The sequence below is a fragment of the Pseudophryne corroboree genome, chromosome 5 (genome assembly GCF_028390025.1).
Source record: "Pseudophryne corroboree isolate aPseCor3 chromosome 5, aPseCor3.hap2, whole genome shotgun sequence".
In the NCBI taxonomy this organism is placed as follows: Eukaryota; Metazoa; Chordata; class Amphibia; order Anura; family Myobatrachidae; genus Pseudophryne; species Pseudophryne corroboree.
In genome coordinates, this window is record NC_086448.1 from 274,673,333 (window position 1) to 274,688,179 (window position 14,847).

Here is a 14,847-nt window from a genome sequence, read left to right on the forward strand (position 1 = left end):
ATATGGACATCAATTAGAGAGCATGCTTGTGATTGGTGGAGGAGAGTGGGTGATACTGTGTGACAAGAGCATGACAGGTCAGAAAACTATAACAAAAGTTGGTGTCATCATGCTAATAATGCGCCTGCGGCACACAGTGCAAAGTACCAATGTTTGGTACTTTGCACATGTACCATACTGAGACAACAGACACGGTACGGCATCATACTGTCAGTGATTGACAGCCTGATGCTGTTTGAGGGTGGAGTGGGGGTGGCAGTAGCCTCCGTTGGAGGTCTGTCCTCGCCGTTGCGAGGGAGAGACTAGGCCAGGTTTTCTGTCAGAGGATTGAGATTTCCTGGCCTCTTGATAGCTCCTGCAGAGGCTGGCTTGTGCGACCCCATGGATCGCACTGCCAGCTGATGGTGCCGTAGATTATCTGATATTGCTTCCTAGGATGCAGCTCGTTTCAGTAATGCATGTAGGAGGTGTGACGTCACTTGCTGCGTTACCATATTAGTGCTGTCCATTGCTCCATGTAAGCAACAGCAACTCCGTCCACATCTGAATCAGGGCCAATGTTACTAACAAAGAATGAGAAGGCAAGTACTGTAAGCCCTTGTTCATGAAAAGGGGAGAAGAACATAGTAAGTGGTATAAAGTAGATTCAGCCGTGTTGGAAAGTCACATTAAAATAGATTTTCTTTTATCTATTTCACTCTTTAAGTCCTGTCACTACTAAGTTATAGAAACTCAGTTCTTGCCCTTGCATCCCATACTGTATAATGCTTAATTAGCTTGTTGTATAGTTATAGTTCCCCCATATTGTATTATATCACAGCATACAGATGGAGCCACTCTCATTGAGCGTGGCTAAATTGCCTGCGTCCAGGTACGCCGGTGAGCACACAGAGACGCTCCCATTCACTTTGAATGGGGCGTGTGCGCGTCTACGACACACGCTCGTCCCATTCGAGCCCGAGAGACCACCTCGCCATGCGCACTCAGTTGCAGATGGAGCCAGGATTAGCGTGGCTCCATCTGTATTTTAGCTTTGAACCTCATGCATTCATACATGAAACCACTAAAGGCAATAGCGCAGAGGTTCTCAAATGTGGTCTTCAAGGCACCCCAGCGATCCAGGTTTTAAGTATATCCATGCTTGGCTACAGGTGACTTAATTAGTACCTCAGTCAGTTTCATTTATCCATCCATGCTGCGCCATGGATATACTTAAAACCTGTACAGTTGGGTGCCTTGAGGACCGCATTTGAGAACCTCTGCAATAGCGGATTCTTTCAATGCTCTGTGGTTAGAGCTCTTTTTTGCATTGATGTTTGAAAACCTAAAATTTAAATAAATAATACAATTGGAAAATACACATAATTAGCAAGTATTTTGTTTTGGAAAACAGCTTATGGGCCCTACACACTGGCAGATCCGCCGCCAAGCTGCCCGACAACCCAGCGGCGGGGGAGCCGTGATGGGGGGAGTGAAGTTTCTTCACTCCCCCAGTCAACCGGCTCCATAGCAGTGCATGCAAATATCGACAAAATCATCCATATTGGCCTGCATGCACAAGCGACGGGTCGCCAACGATGAACGGGCGCGGGGCTGCGCATCGTTCATTGTTGCTGCCTCCACACTGACAGATATGAATGGTATCTCGTTCATTAATGAACGAGATTGTTCATATCTTTCAGTAATATTGCCCAGTGTGTAGGGCCTATTAGCAACCCTGTGTTTCCAATATTGGAACAAAACAGCAATGCATTAAACCACTTTATATTGTATCCATTATTTCCTTGAATTTAATTACATTTATTTCCATTATTTTATACAAAGGGTCCACAAAGCCGTAGAGGATCTCCTGGAGTTAAGGTGAGTGGTTCTTACGTATGTACAAGTTGAAAGAGCTCAGAATCAGTGGTATTACTATAGAATAAACCATGAGAGGATTGCGTCATTATACTGTATCTAGTAGCGCATGTTATTGAGTGGATTTAATGCTGATATTAGCGCTTTTTTTTTATCACTGTGCTTACTTTAAGCACGTTTGCCATAAAACAAAAATAGGCACTCAATGTTTTATTTGCTTTGCTTGGCAAAGACTCATTTGGAGATCACTATTAAAGTTTTGTGCCGTTTCAGCATCTAACTTGGGTCAAAGAAACATACTACTCTCCTAATTCATAGCCAAGTAAAGTAATAACGGCTGGCACAAATCATTTACCTCACTGCAGCTGTAAAGATGAGGTGCTGGGAAATGCGGGAGAGATGTGGAAAGCCATACCTAATTCACTTTCATGCTTCTCAACCAAAAAATGCAAGAAGGCCAGAGAAGGAAATTTCCAAGTGTTAGAAAAAAGGGTTTTCTATTTTATTGTAGCAACAAAATTATTTACAATAATCATAGCAGTATACTATTCTCTAGCAAACAATAAATAGTACGTATATATATATATATATATGTGTGTGTGTGTGTATATATATATATATATATATATATATATATACGCACACAATATATTGCCAGGGTAGATGTAAATATTTAATGTTAACGTAAATGTGAAGGATGTCCACTCAGGATTTTTATTGTAACTTTATATAGAGTTATGTAGAGCAAATCAGTCAGAGCTAATGCCAATTTGTGGCATCATGCATTCATTGTTGCAGGAATGCTCCCATATACATGAAGTCAAGATAACAGTACACAAAATGTTGCTTTTGATAGGTGAGATAGATGGACTCATGACTAGTATTATGCTAATTCAAGATTTCATGTTGCAAGATATGGGCCGGGATGTAATGAAATCCTAGTTCGGCGGTCATGTGGGATGCCTACTGAACTTGGACATTTTTTAAATGGGCAATAATTTAAAGGCATGGATAAGCCTTGTATATGATTGCCCCTTTAAAAGAAAATCTGAGTTTGGCCGGCATCCCGCTTGGCCGCCAAACTCGGACTTCATTATATCCCACCCGAGATATTTTAATGGGCTTCATAGGTTGAAGATTATTGACATTGGAGGGCAATAGCAATAATAGGACCAGTGGCACATAAATCCTCATATGTTGCCAGTAAACTGACATCTGTCTATTGTAACAAGTTTTGACTTATCCGTGGCTTTAATGTAGCATTGCACATGTATAAGTGCCCTTCTACTAATAAAAATATAAAAAGTACAAATGTGACACATTAAATGAGGGCATTACCAATGTCATTGTTCTATCAAGATTAATTGGATTCATGTATGCAAGTATTTCACGAGAAATAATAAAAGTAGTTGTCACAACTTAGATTAACCTGAGTCTGCATGACATGTGAGTGTGAGAGGGTTAATCATACATAAACCACCTGGCCTGTTTCTGATTATTAAAATGCCCTTCTCTAATGTTCCGCACTCATCTTCACATTCCTGCTACCACTAAGACAGATTTTCCCACAGCTAAGTCTGGCTGGATGGTCTTCAGTTCCCCACTATTATATCAACTTGCAGTACTTTAATCAGATATATTGTTATCCTAACAATACCTGCCTTAAAATGTACCATAACCCCCCCTCTCCCCCAAGAGAATAAAAAAAATGAGAGTTGCTTAATGCATGAATGTTTTAACACACACCTTCATTTATTAAATGATGTTTAATATGACATAAAGTAATAGCAATGCTTCAGGTAAAGAAAGACACACAGTAATAGTTTGCAGTTGTTTTGAATTAAAATACATAATACAGTATATTAATACATTCCAGTTACATAGCTTATGCCTTAGAATAGCATTGAAAGGCATGGCCAGCAAATCAATTGATAGATTTTCCCAAACCAACAATTTTATTTAAAGTAATTGCGGTTTTAAACTGTCTTTACCTTGAGACCCATCCTTTCTTCTGGCATCACTGGAGATTACATGGAAACTCCAAACCACAGAACCTTTTAGACAAACCCTTCTGAGGTGTATTTTATTTTTTACCCTTAAACATCTGGCCATCATTTTCTGCATAACCGCATATCAAATATAGTATAGCTATTGTTTGATTATGGAATTTCTGGAAAAGCTTGCTCCAAATTAAGGTGAAGATTCAATTAAACCCTGTGACTAATTTTCAGTCCAGAGACATTCAATAAAGGCTAGCTACCCTTCACGTTAAGCCCCCACGTTAAGGTAAATTGAATCTGCCCTGTAATATACAGAAATACTGTTAAATAGTGGTGTGCTTTATTGCTTAATATATAAATTAGTCCCTCAGATTAGGAATAATGGTGGAAATGGTTGCAAAGTAATAAATTAATTTGAATTAAAACAATAGAACTTTAGAATTATATATTTATCTCTGGCTGAGTCATAAATGCGCTGGCCTTATACTTATCTTGTTAGAGGATATAATTCTTCAGGCAACCCTTTAAACTGTACACACTTCCTTGAGGATTTTGAAAGGAAGTAACGTCTTGAACAATTAAAACTCAGTGGTTAGATTACAGAACGGTCATTCACTAATAAATTAATCAGATGTACAATATTATTGAATTTACAATACGTATATTAGCATCTATATGACATACGGAGCGAGATGTCCAGTACGACTGACCCTCTCTGAGAGGTGTAGCATACCATCTTTTTCTTTCAATTTTGCATCGTAAAGCGGACTACAGACACGGGACTGCATCTTGAACCACACAGGAATTAGTTTTAAACACGTACATTTGCAGATGAAGCACAAGTGAACTTGGTGTGAGAAAAAGCCACACACACATGTGCAAATGTCACACGTCACATTGATGAGTGTAATCTAGCAGAGTAGTTTTGTTGATTCCACTTGTTTTATTTATGAGAAGAAGATGCACATATAGGGCGGAATTCAATTGATTATCACGCCCAATCTCCCGTCAAAAATTACGAGAGATCGCGGGGGCGATAATCAATTTGAGTCCCGTTATCGCACCGATCGCACCCATAGAGGTCAGGTTTAGCTGCATAAAGTGGCTAACCCCGACTAAAGTGCTGGGCGTCCAAACGGGTAACTTCGCGCATATCCTCTTGACACCCCCGGGGGGTGCGAGCTGAAATGCAGATGTCGGCAGCCATCGTGCCCGGACGAAGCTACAATTGAATAGCTCCGTTTAGGCGCCTTCTAGAGGCTGCTGGCAGGATAAGATTTGAATCTCGCCCTTTGAGTGAGAAAGATTTGCCGAGTTGCCTGGAACCTGGTTAACAGAGAGCGGCTGTTTGGCGTGACTGAAGCCACAGAGTACAAGGACACATCTCTGATATGTGTAATAAATTAGAACTAATTCATCATTATAATTAATAATTTGTTAGCATATTATGTGTTTTAATGGCATAGTTTCAATAAGCATTTTTATTTCCAATTTTCCTATACAGTATAATTTATGAAAGATACCCAGTGGAGCAGAATATTATGCTGGGGCCTTTTCATATCATTGGTTTGCCTGGAGTGTAGGCATCCTGATCCCCCGATTCCGCCACTTATTGGGTATTATATCAGTACCAGGTGGCTTATTTTTTCTTTGATAACACATTGGTCCGGGAACTTATCCCGTATCCGATGTGTTATCGCCCAGCAGTAAAAATGGGCTACACTAAAATGCCCGATAATAACATTAGGCTAAAATTGCGATATTAGCCAGTTTTTGACGTGCGATAAACTACCGCCGGCAATAGGATAACCCCCATAGCGTGCTATCACAAACGGGTTGTGTATGAAATTCCACTGGTTGGGATCTTGAAGGCCAGAATCCCAAAAGTGGAATCCTGACACTCAGAATGCCAACAGATCCCAGTTAATATTGTAACCCTAACCCAACCCTCCGCAGCCTATCCCTAACAGCCCCCCTAGTGCTTAACCCTAAAAGTAACCCTAACACTCACCTTGGGCATCCATCTGCATTGTGAGCATCGGGATTCTGCTGTGATCCTGACTACATCCTGTCACAAAGAGATCCAGGAGGGACCTCTAACTTTCTTGTATCATAAGTCCAATATACAGGACAAAAAGTAGTCATCATTATTCTATAACCATGTCAAAAGCACCAGAAGATTTTTAAGAATCTGTTTTGAAAGTGAAAAACCTGTTTGCTATTATGCTTGATTTAAATAAAACTGCATGTATAATATTTTTTCTTGGTTATACAAGAATATGGCAAATATAGTTTTAAAATACACCTACAAATTCATGTGATACATGTACAATCTGTGAGGAAAGTACCTTTAGCTACAGACACGCCCTGACTTTATAGTCAAATGCGAGTACATCTGCATACTTTTTGTGGGCGTGCAGAAATCCAAATTTTCTAATTTTATGCTACGTACAACCCAGCACCAGGTCCACGGTTGCTAATATCTGATGTAAATCTATTGACTATATGTAACACAGCGATGAAAGGAAACACAGTTTTACAATCTTGTCTCCTGTTAATTGTAGGGTGTGAAGGGAGAAAATGGCGAGCCTGGCAACCTAGGAGATGGTGGAATTCAAGGCATACAGGTTTTATATTACAGATGTGTTTTTCTTCCACAGGACTTGCCCCATCACGTTCATTTTCAAATTGAAAGTTTTAGTAATCCTATGCTCAGTTTCCTGTACTGGTTTGTCAGTCACATTATGTAATGGCATAGCTTTTACTTGATGTATGTTATGCTGCAGTTTAGTAAATGACAAGAAATAGATGACATCATGCACATGTGGCTGCCTTATGGATAGCTTGCCTTCACTCTCCAATAATCATCCCTTAGTGTGTCATTTCTCAGTGGATATGTGTGATGATTGACTGAGCAATGAAAATATATAATATTATGAATGATATCTTGCCAGTAAAAATCATGGCCTATTTCCCTATGGCACAGTTGATGTTTTGTAGAACAAATACTTGCTTAGTTACCTACTGTATGTAACACAACAATACAAGAGTAACATATCTGACAGGTGTAACAGATTTTAAATATGTCAGCTATCTATTACAATATTTTGTCATTGTGACATGTAAGGAGTTTGGGGTTCATGGTCGGCACTCCATGCCATAATGATCAATACGCCCAGGTGCCCCAGGAGAGGGTGTAATAGAGCTTGTGATGTAGCCACGATAGTCACAGGACTTGTCGCAGAGCAGAAATGCAGTAGCAGAACAAACTGGTGTAGCCCACCTAGTCTGTATTATCTGCTTTAAGTTAGAGATGAGCGGGTTCGGTTTCTCTGAATCCGAACCCGCCCGAACTTCATGTTTTTTTACACGGGTCCGAGCGACTCGGATCTTCCCGCCTTGCTCGGTTAACCCGAGCGCGCCCGAACGTCATCATCACGCTGTCGGATTCTCGCGAGGCTCGGATTCTATCGCGAGACTCGGATTCTATATAAGGAGCCGCGCGTCGCGGCCATTTTCACACGTGCATTGAGATTGATAGGGAGAGGACGTGGCTGGCGTCCTCTCCGTTTAGAAATTAAAATAGATAGGAGAGTGAGAGTGAGACACTTCATTTACTTACTGGAGCTTAGGAGGAGTTATACTAGTGACTGATGACCAGTGACCTGACCACCAGTGCAGTTTTATAATTTATTATTATTTAATAATCCGTTCTGTTCTTGTTCTCTGCCTGAAAAAAACGATACACAGTGACTCAGTCACACTCACATACCATATCTGTGCTCAGCCCAGTGTGCTGCATCATCTATGTATAATATCTGACTGTGCTCACACAGCTTAATTGTGGAGGAGACTGGGGAGCAGTTATAGGTTATAGCAGGAGCCAGGAGTACATATTAAACAGTGCACACTTTTGCTGCCAGAGTGCCACTGCCAGTGTGACTGACCACTGACCACTGTGACCAGTGACCTGACCACACTGACCACCAGTATAGTATATTGTGATTGAATGTCTGCATGAAAAAGTACACTCGTCGTGTGACTTGTGTGGTGTTTTTTTATTCTATAAAAATTAAAAAACTCATTCTGCTGACAGACAGTGTCCAGCGGGTCCGTCATTATATAATATATACCTGTCCGGCTGCAGTAGTGATATATATATATTTTTTATATCATTATTTATCATCCAGTCTATACTAGCAGCAGACACAGTACGGTAGTTCACGGCTGTAGCTACCTCTGTGTCGGCACTCGGCAGTCCATCCATAATTGTATACCACCTACCCGTGGTTTTTTTTTTCTTTCTTCTTTATACATACTACATCTCATTATCATCCAGTCTATATTAGCAGCAGACACAGTACAGTACGGTAGTCCACGGCTGTAGCTACCTCTGTGTCGGCACTCGGCAGTCCATCCATAATTGTATACCACCTACCCGTGGTTTTTTTTTTCTTTCTTCTTTATACATACTACATCTCATAATCATCCAGTCTATATTAGCAGCAGACACAGTACAGTACGGTAGTCCACGGCTGTAGCTACCTCTGTGTCGGCACTCGGCAGTCCATCCATAATTGTATACCACCTACCCGTGTTTTTTTTTTCTTTCTTCTTTATACATACTACATCTCATTATCATCCAGTCTATATTAGCAGCAGACACAGTACAGTACGGTAGTCCACGGCTGTAGCTATCTCTGTGTCGGCACTCGGCAGTCCATCCATAATTGTATACCACCTACCCGTGGTTTTTTTTTTCTTTCTTCTTTATACATACTACATCTCATTATCAACCAGTCTATATTAGCAGCAGACACAGTACGGTAGTTCACGGCTGTAGCTACCTCTGTGTCGGCACTCGGCAGTCCATCCATAATTGTATACCACCTACCCGTGGTTTTTTTTTTCTTTCTTCTTTATACATACTACATCTCATTATCATCCAGTCTATATTAGCAGCAGACACAGTACAGTACGGTAGTCCACGGCTGTAGCTACCTCTGTGTCGGCACTCGGCAGTCCATCCATAATTGTATACCACCTACCCGTGGTTTTTTTTTTTCTTTCTTCTTTATACATACTACATCTCATTATCATCCAGTCTATATTAGCAGCAGACACAGTACAGTACGGTAGTCCACGGCTGTAGCTACCTCTGTGTCGGCACTCGGCAGTCCATCCATAATTGTATACCACCTACCCGTGGTTTTTTTTTTCTTTCTTCTTTATACATACTACATCTCATTATCAACCAGTCTATATTAGCAGCAGACACAGTACAGTACGGTAGTCCACGGCTGTAGCTACCTCTGTGTCGGCACTCGGCAGTCCATCCATAATTGTATACCACCTACCCGTGGTTTTTTTTTTCTTTCTTCTTTATACATACTACATCTCATTATCATCCAGTCTATATTAGCAGCAGACACAGTACAGTACGGTAGTCCACGGCTGTAGCTACCTCTGTGTCGGCACTCGGCAGTCCATCCATAATTGTATACCACCTACCCGTGGTTTTTTTTTCTTTCTTTTTTATACATACTACATCTCATTATCATCCAGTCTATATTAGCAGCAGACACAGTACAGTACGGTAGTCCACGGCTGTAGCTACCTCTGTGTCGGCACTCGGCAGTCCATCCATAATTGTATACCACCTACCCGTGGTTTTTTTTTTCTTTCTTCTTTATACATACTACATCTCATTATCAACCAGTCTATATTAGCAGCAGACACAGTACAGTACGGTAGTCCACGGCTGTAGCTACCTCTGTGTCGGCACTCGGCAGTCCATCCATAATTGTATACCACCTAGTCATACCCGTGGTTTTTTTTTCTTTCTTCTTTATACATACTACATCTCATTATCATCCAGTCTATATTAGCAGCAGACACAGTACAGTACGGTAGTCCATGGCTGTAGCTACCTCTGTGTCGGCACTCGGCAGTCCATCCATAATTGTATACCACCTACCCGTGGTTTTTTTTTCTTTCTTCTTTATACATACTACATCTCATTATCAACCAGTCTATATTAGCAGCAGACACAGTACAGTACGGTAGTCCACGGCTGTAGCTACCTCTGTGTCGGCACTCGGCAGTCCATCCATAATTGTATACTAGTATCCATCCATCTCCATTGTTTACCTGAGGTGCCTTTTAGTTGTGCCTATTAAAATATGGAGAACAAAAATGTTGAGGTTCCAAAATTAGGGAAAGATCAAGATCCACTTCCACCTCGTGCTGAAGCTGCTGCCACTAGTCATGGCCGAGACGATGAAATGCCAGCAACGTCGTCTGCCAAGGCCGATGCCCAATGTCATAGTACAGAGCATTTCAAATCCAAAACACCAAATATCAGTAAAAAAAGGACTCCAAAACCTAAAATAAAATTGTCGGAGGAGAAGCGTAAACTTGCCAATATGCCATTTACCACACGGAGTGGCAAGGAACGGCTGAGGCCCTGGCCTATGTTCATGGCTAGTGGTTCAGCTTCACATGAGGATGGAAGCACTCAGCCTCTCGCTAGAAAACTGAAAAGACTCAAGCTGGCAAAAGCACCGCAAAGAACTGTGCGTTCTTCGAAATCCCAAATCCACAAGGAGAGTCCAATTGTGTCGGTTGCGATGCCTGACCTTCCCAACACTGGACGTGAAGAGCATGCGCCTTCCACCATTTGCACGCCCCCTGCAAGTGCTGGAAGGAGCACCAGCAGTCCAGTTCCTGATAGTCAGATTGAAGATGTCAGTGTTGAAGTACACCAGGATGAGGAGGATATGGGTGTTGCTGGCGCTGGGGAGGAAATTGACCAGGAGGATTCTGATGGTGAGGTGGTTTGTTTAAGTCAGGCACCCGGGGAGACACCTGTTGTCCGTGGGAGGAATATGGCCACTGACATGCCTGGTGAAAATACCAAAAAAATCAGCTCTTCGGTGTGGAAGTATTTCAACAGAAATGCGGACAACAGGTGTCAAGCCGTGTGTTGCCTTTGTCAAGCTGTAATAAGTAGGGGTAAGGACGTTAACCACCTCGGAACATCCTCCCTTATACGTCACCTGCAGCGCATTCATAATAAGTCAGTGACAAGTTCAAAAACTTTGGGCGACAGCGGAAGCAGTCCACTGACCAGTAAATCCCTTCCTCTTGTAACCAAGCTCACGCAAACCACCCCACCAACTCCCTCAGTGTCAATTTCCTCCTTCCCCAGGAATGCCAATAGTCCTGCAGGCCATGTCACTGGCAATTCTGACGAGTCCTCTCCTGCCTGGGATTCCTCCGATGCATCCTTGCGTGTAACGCCTACTGCTGCTGGCGCTGCTGTTGTTGCTGCTGGGAGTCGATGGTCATCCCAGAGGGGAAGTCGTAAGCCCACTTGTACTACTTCCAGTAAGCAATTGACTGTTCAACAGTCCTTTGCGAGGAAGATGAAATATCACAGCAGTCATCCTGCTGCAAAGCGGATAACTGAGGACTTGACAACTATGTTGGTGTTAGACGTGCGTCCGGTATCCGCTGTTAGTTCACAGGGAACTAGACAATTTATTGAGGCAGTGTGCCCCCGTTACCAAATACCATCTAGGTTCCACTTCTCTAGGCAGGCGATACCGAGAATGTACACGGACGTCAGAAAAAGACTCACCAGTGTCCTAAAAAATGCAGTTGTACCCAATGTCCACTTAACCACGGACATGTGGACAAGTGGAGCAGGGCAGGGTCAGGACTATATGACTGTGACAGCCCACTGGGTAGATGTATGGACTCCCGCCGCAAGAACAGCAGCGGCGGCACCAGTAGCAGCATCTCGCAAACGCCAACTCTTTCCTAGGCAGGCTACGCTTTGTATCACCGGTTTCCAGAATACGCACACAGCTGAAAACCTCTTACGGCAACTGAGGAAGATCATCGCGGAATGGCTTACCCCAATTGGACTCTCCTGTGGATTTGTAGCATCGGACAACGCCAGCAATATTGTGTGTGCATTAAATATGGGCAAATTCCAGCACGTCCCATGTTTTGCACATACCTTGAATTTGGTGGTGCAGAATTTTTTAAAAAACGACAGGGGCGTGCAAGAGATGCTGTCGGTGGCCAGAAGAATTGCGGGACACTTTCGGCGTACAGGCACCACGTACAGAAGACTGGAGCACCACCAAAAACTACTGAACCTGCCCTGCCATCATCTGAAGCAAGAAGTGGTAACGAGGTGGAATTCAACCCTCTATATGCTTCAGAGGTTGGAGGAGCAGCAAAAGGCCATTCAAGCCTATACAATTGAGCACGATATAGGAGGTGGAATGCACCTGTCTCAAGCGCAGTGGAGAATGATTTCAACGTTGTGCAAGGTTCTGATGCCCTTTGAACTTGCCACACGTGAAGTCAGTTCAGACACTGCCAGCCTGAGTCAGGTCATTCCCCTCATCAGGCTTTTGCAGAAGAAGCTGGAGACATTGAAGGAGGAGCTAACACGGAGCGATTCCGCTAGGCATGTGGGACTTGTGGATGGAGCCCTTAATTCGCTTAACAAGGATTCACGGGTGGTCAATCTGTTGAAATCAGAGCACTACATTTTGGCCACCGTGCTCGATCCTAGATTTAAAGCCTACCTTGGATCTCTCTTTCCGGCAGACACAAGTCTGCTGGGGTTGAAAGACCTGCTGGTGAGAAAATTGTCAAGTCAAGCGGAATGCGACCTGTCAACATCTCCTCCTTCACATTCTCCCGCAACTGGGGGTGCGAGGAAAAGGCTCAGAATTCCGAGCCCACCCGCTGGCGGTGATGCAGGGCAGTCTGGAGCGACTGCTGATGCTGACATCTGGTCCGGACTGAAGGACCTGACAACGATTACGGACATGTCGTCTACTGTCACTGCATATGATTCTCTCAACATTGAAAGAATGGTGGAGGATTATATGAGTGACCGCATCCAAGTAGGCACGTCACACAGTCCGTACTTATACTGGCAGGAAAAAGAGGCAATTTGGAGGCCCTTGCACAAACTGGCTTTATTCTACCTAAGTTGCCCTCCCACAAGTGTGTACTCCGAAAGAGTGTTTAGTGCCGCCGCTCACCTTGTCAGCAATCGGCGTACGAGGTTACATCCAGAAAATGTGGAGAAGATGATGTTCATTAAAATGAATTATAATCAATTCCTCCGCGGAGACATTGACCAGCAGCAATTGCCTCCACAAAGTACACAGGGAGCTGAGATGGTGGATTCCAGTGGGGACGAATTGATAATCTGTGAGGAGGGGGATGTACACGGTGATATATCGGAGGATGATGATGAGGTGGACATCTTGCCTCTGTAGAGCCAGTTTGTGCAAGGAGAGATTAATTGCTTCTTTTTTGGTGGGGGTCCAAACCAACCCGTCATATCAGTCACAGTCGTGTGGCAGACCCTGTCACTGAAATGATGGGTTGGTTAAAGTGTGCATGTCCTGTTTATACAACATAAGGGTGGGTGGGAGGGCCCAAGGACAATTCCATCTTGCACCTCTTTTTTCTTTAATTTTTCTTTGCGTCATGTGCTGTTTGGGGAGGGTTTTTTGGAAGGGACATCCTGCGTGACACTGCAGTGACACTCCTAGATGGGCCCGGTGTTTGTGTCGGCCACTAGGGTCGCTTATCTTACTCACACAGCTACCTCATTGCGCCTCTTTTTTTCTTTGCGTCATGTGCTGTTTGGGGAGGGTTTTTTGGAAGGGACATCCTGCGTGACACTGCAGTGACACTCCTAGATGGGCCCGGTGTTTGTGTCGGCCACTAGGGTCGCTTATCTTACTCACACAGCTACCTCATTGCGCCTCTTTTTTTCTTTGCGTCATGTGCTGTTTGGGGAGGGTTTTTTGGAAGGGACATCCTGCGTGACACTGCAGTGACACTCCTAGATGGGCCCGGTGTTTGTGTCGGCCACTAGGGTCGCTTATCTTACTCACACAGCTACCTCATTGCGCCTCTTTTTTTCTTTGCGTCATGTGCTGTTTGGGGAGGGTTTTTTGGAAGGGACATCCTGCGTGACACTGCAGTGCCACTCCTAGATGGGCCAGGTGTTTGTGTCGGCCACTAGGGTCGCTTAGCTTAGTCATCCAGCGACCTCGGTGCAAATTTTAGGACTAAAAATAATATTGTGAGGTGTGAGGTATTCAGAATAGACTGAAAATGAGTGGAAATGATGGTTTTTGAGGTTAATAATACTTTGGGATCAAAATGACCCCCAAATTCTATGATTTAAGCTGTTTTTTAGGTTTTTTGGAAAAAAACACCCGAATCCAAAACACACCCGAATCCGACAAAAAAAATTCGGTTAGGTTTTGCCAAAACGCGGTCGAACCCAAAACACGGCCGCGGAACCGAACCCAAAACCAAAACACAAAACCCGAAAAATTTCCGGCGCTCATCTCTACTTTAAGTTTCATTTTTATTTCATGCCCTGACTGAATTTTGGAGATAGAAATGAGACGTTGATCTGGATAAGGACTAGGTGGGCTATACACCAGTTTGTTATACAGGCCTGCTATCAGAAATTGTGGTGCCCGGGACTGACAAAATAGGCAGCCCCTCTCCCCAATCATACGCTAGGCAAGATACTGGCTTGTGTGCCCCAACTTGATCCGTTCATGCAAAGTGTACATTTTTTTTTAGACAAACTGTTACATGTTTGTATAGAGAAAGTGTCTGGAAAAATTAAGTGTCTGCTGTTATAGGATCCACCTTTACCTCAGTATGTCACTTCAGGGGTACAAGCCAATATATTATTATATACAATAGGCACCTATAAAGATCAGTATACTGTACATGAACATGTAAATAATATACATCAACAAAACATCTCAAAGAAAAGTATAAAAAACACGCACACACACACACACACACACACACACACACACTCACACGCAAACAAATCTGTTAGACAACAATCATAATAAAATAAGTGTTTTGCGTAACACAGAGTGAAACAAACAGACAGCCACTTTCCTCAGCCATACCC

General features: G+C 43.2%; 1 protein-coding gene across 1 annotated transcript in view; it reads left to right on the top strand.

Moving 5' to 3' along the window:
• LOC134927618 (collagen alpha-6(VI) chain-like) overlaps nucleotides 1-14,847 on the top strand; it is a 409,854-nt gene that overhangs the window by 223,680 nt on the left and 171,327 nt on the right. The window contains exons 23-24 of the mRNA XM_063922353.1: nucleotides 1,825-1,860; nucleotides 6,422-6,484. Coding sequence (XP_063778423.1) covers nucleotides 1,825-1,860; nucleotides 6,422-6,484 — 99 coding nt within the window. The remainder of the gene's footprint in view (nucleotides 1-1,824; nucleotides 1,861-6,421; nucleotides 6,485-14,847) is intronic.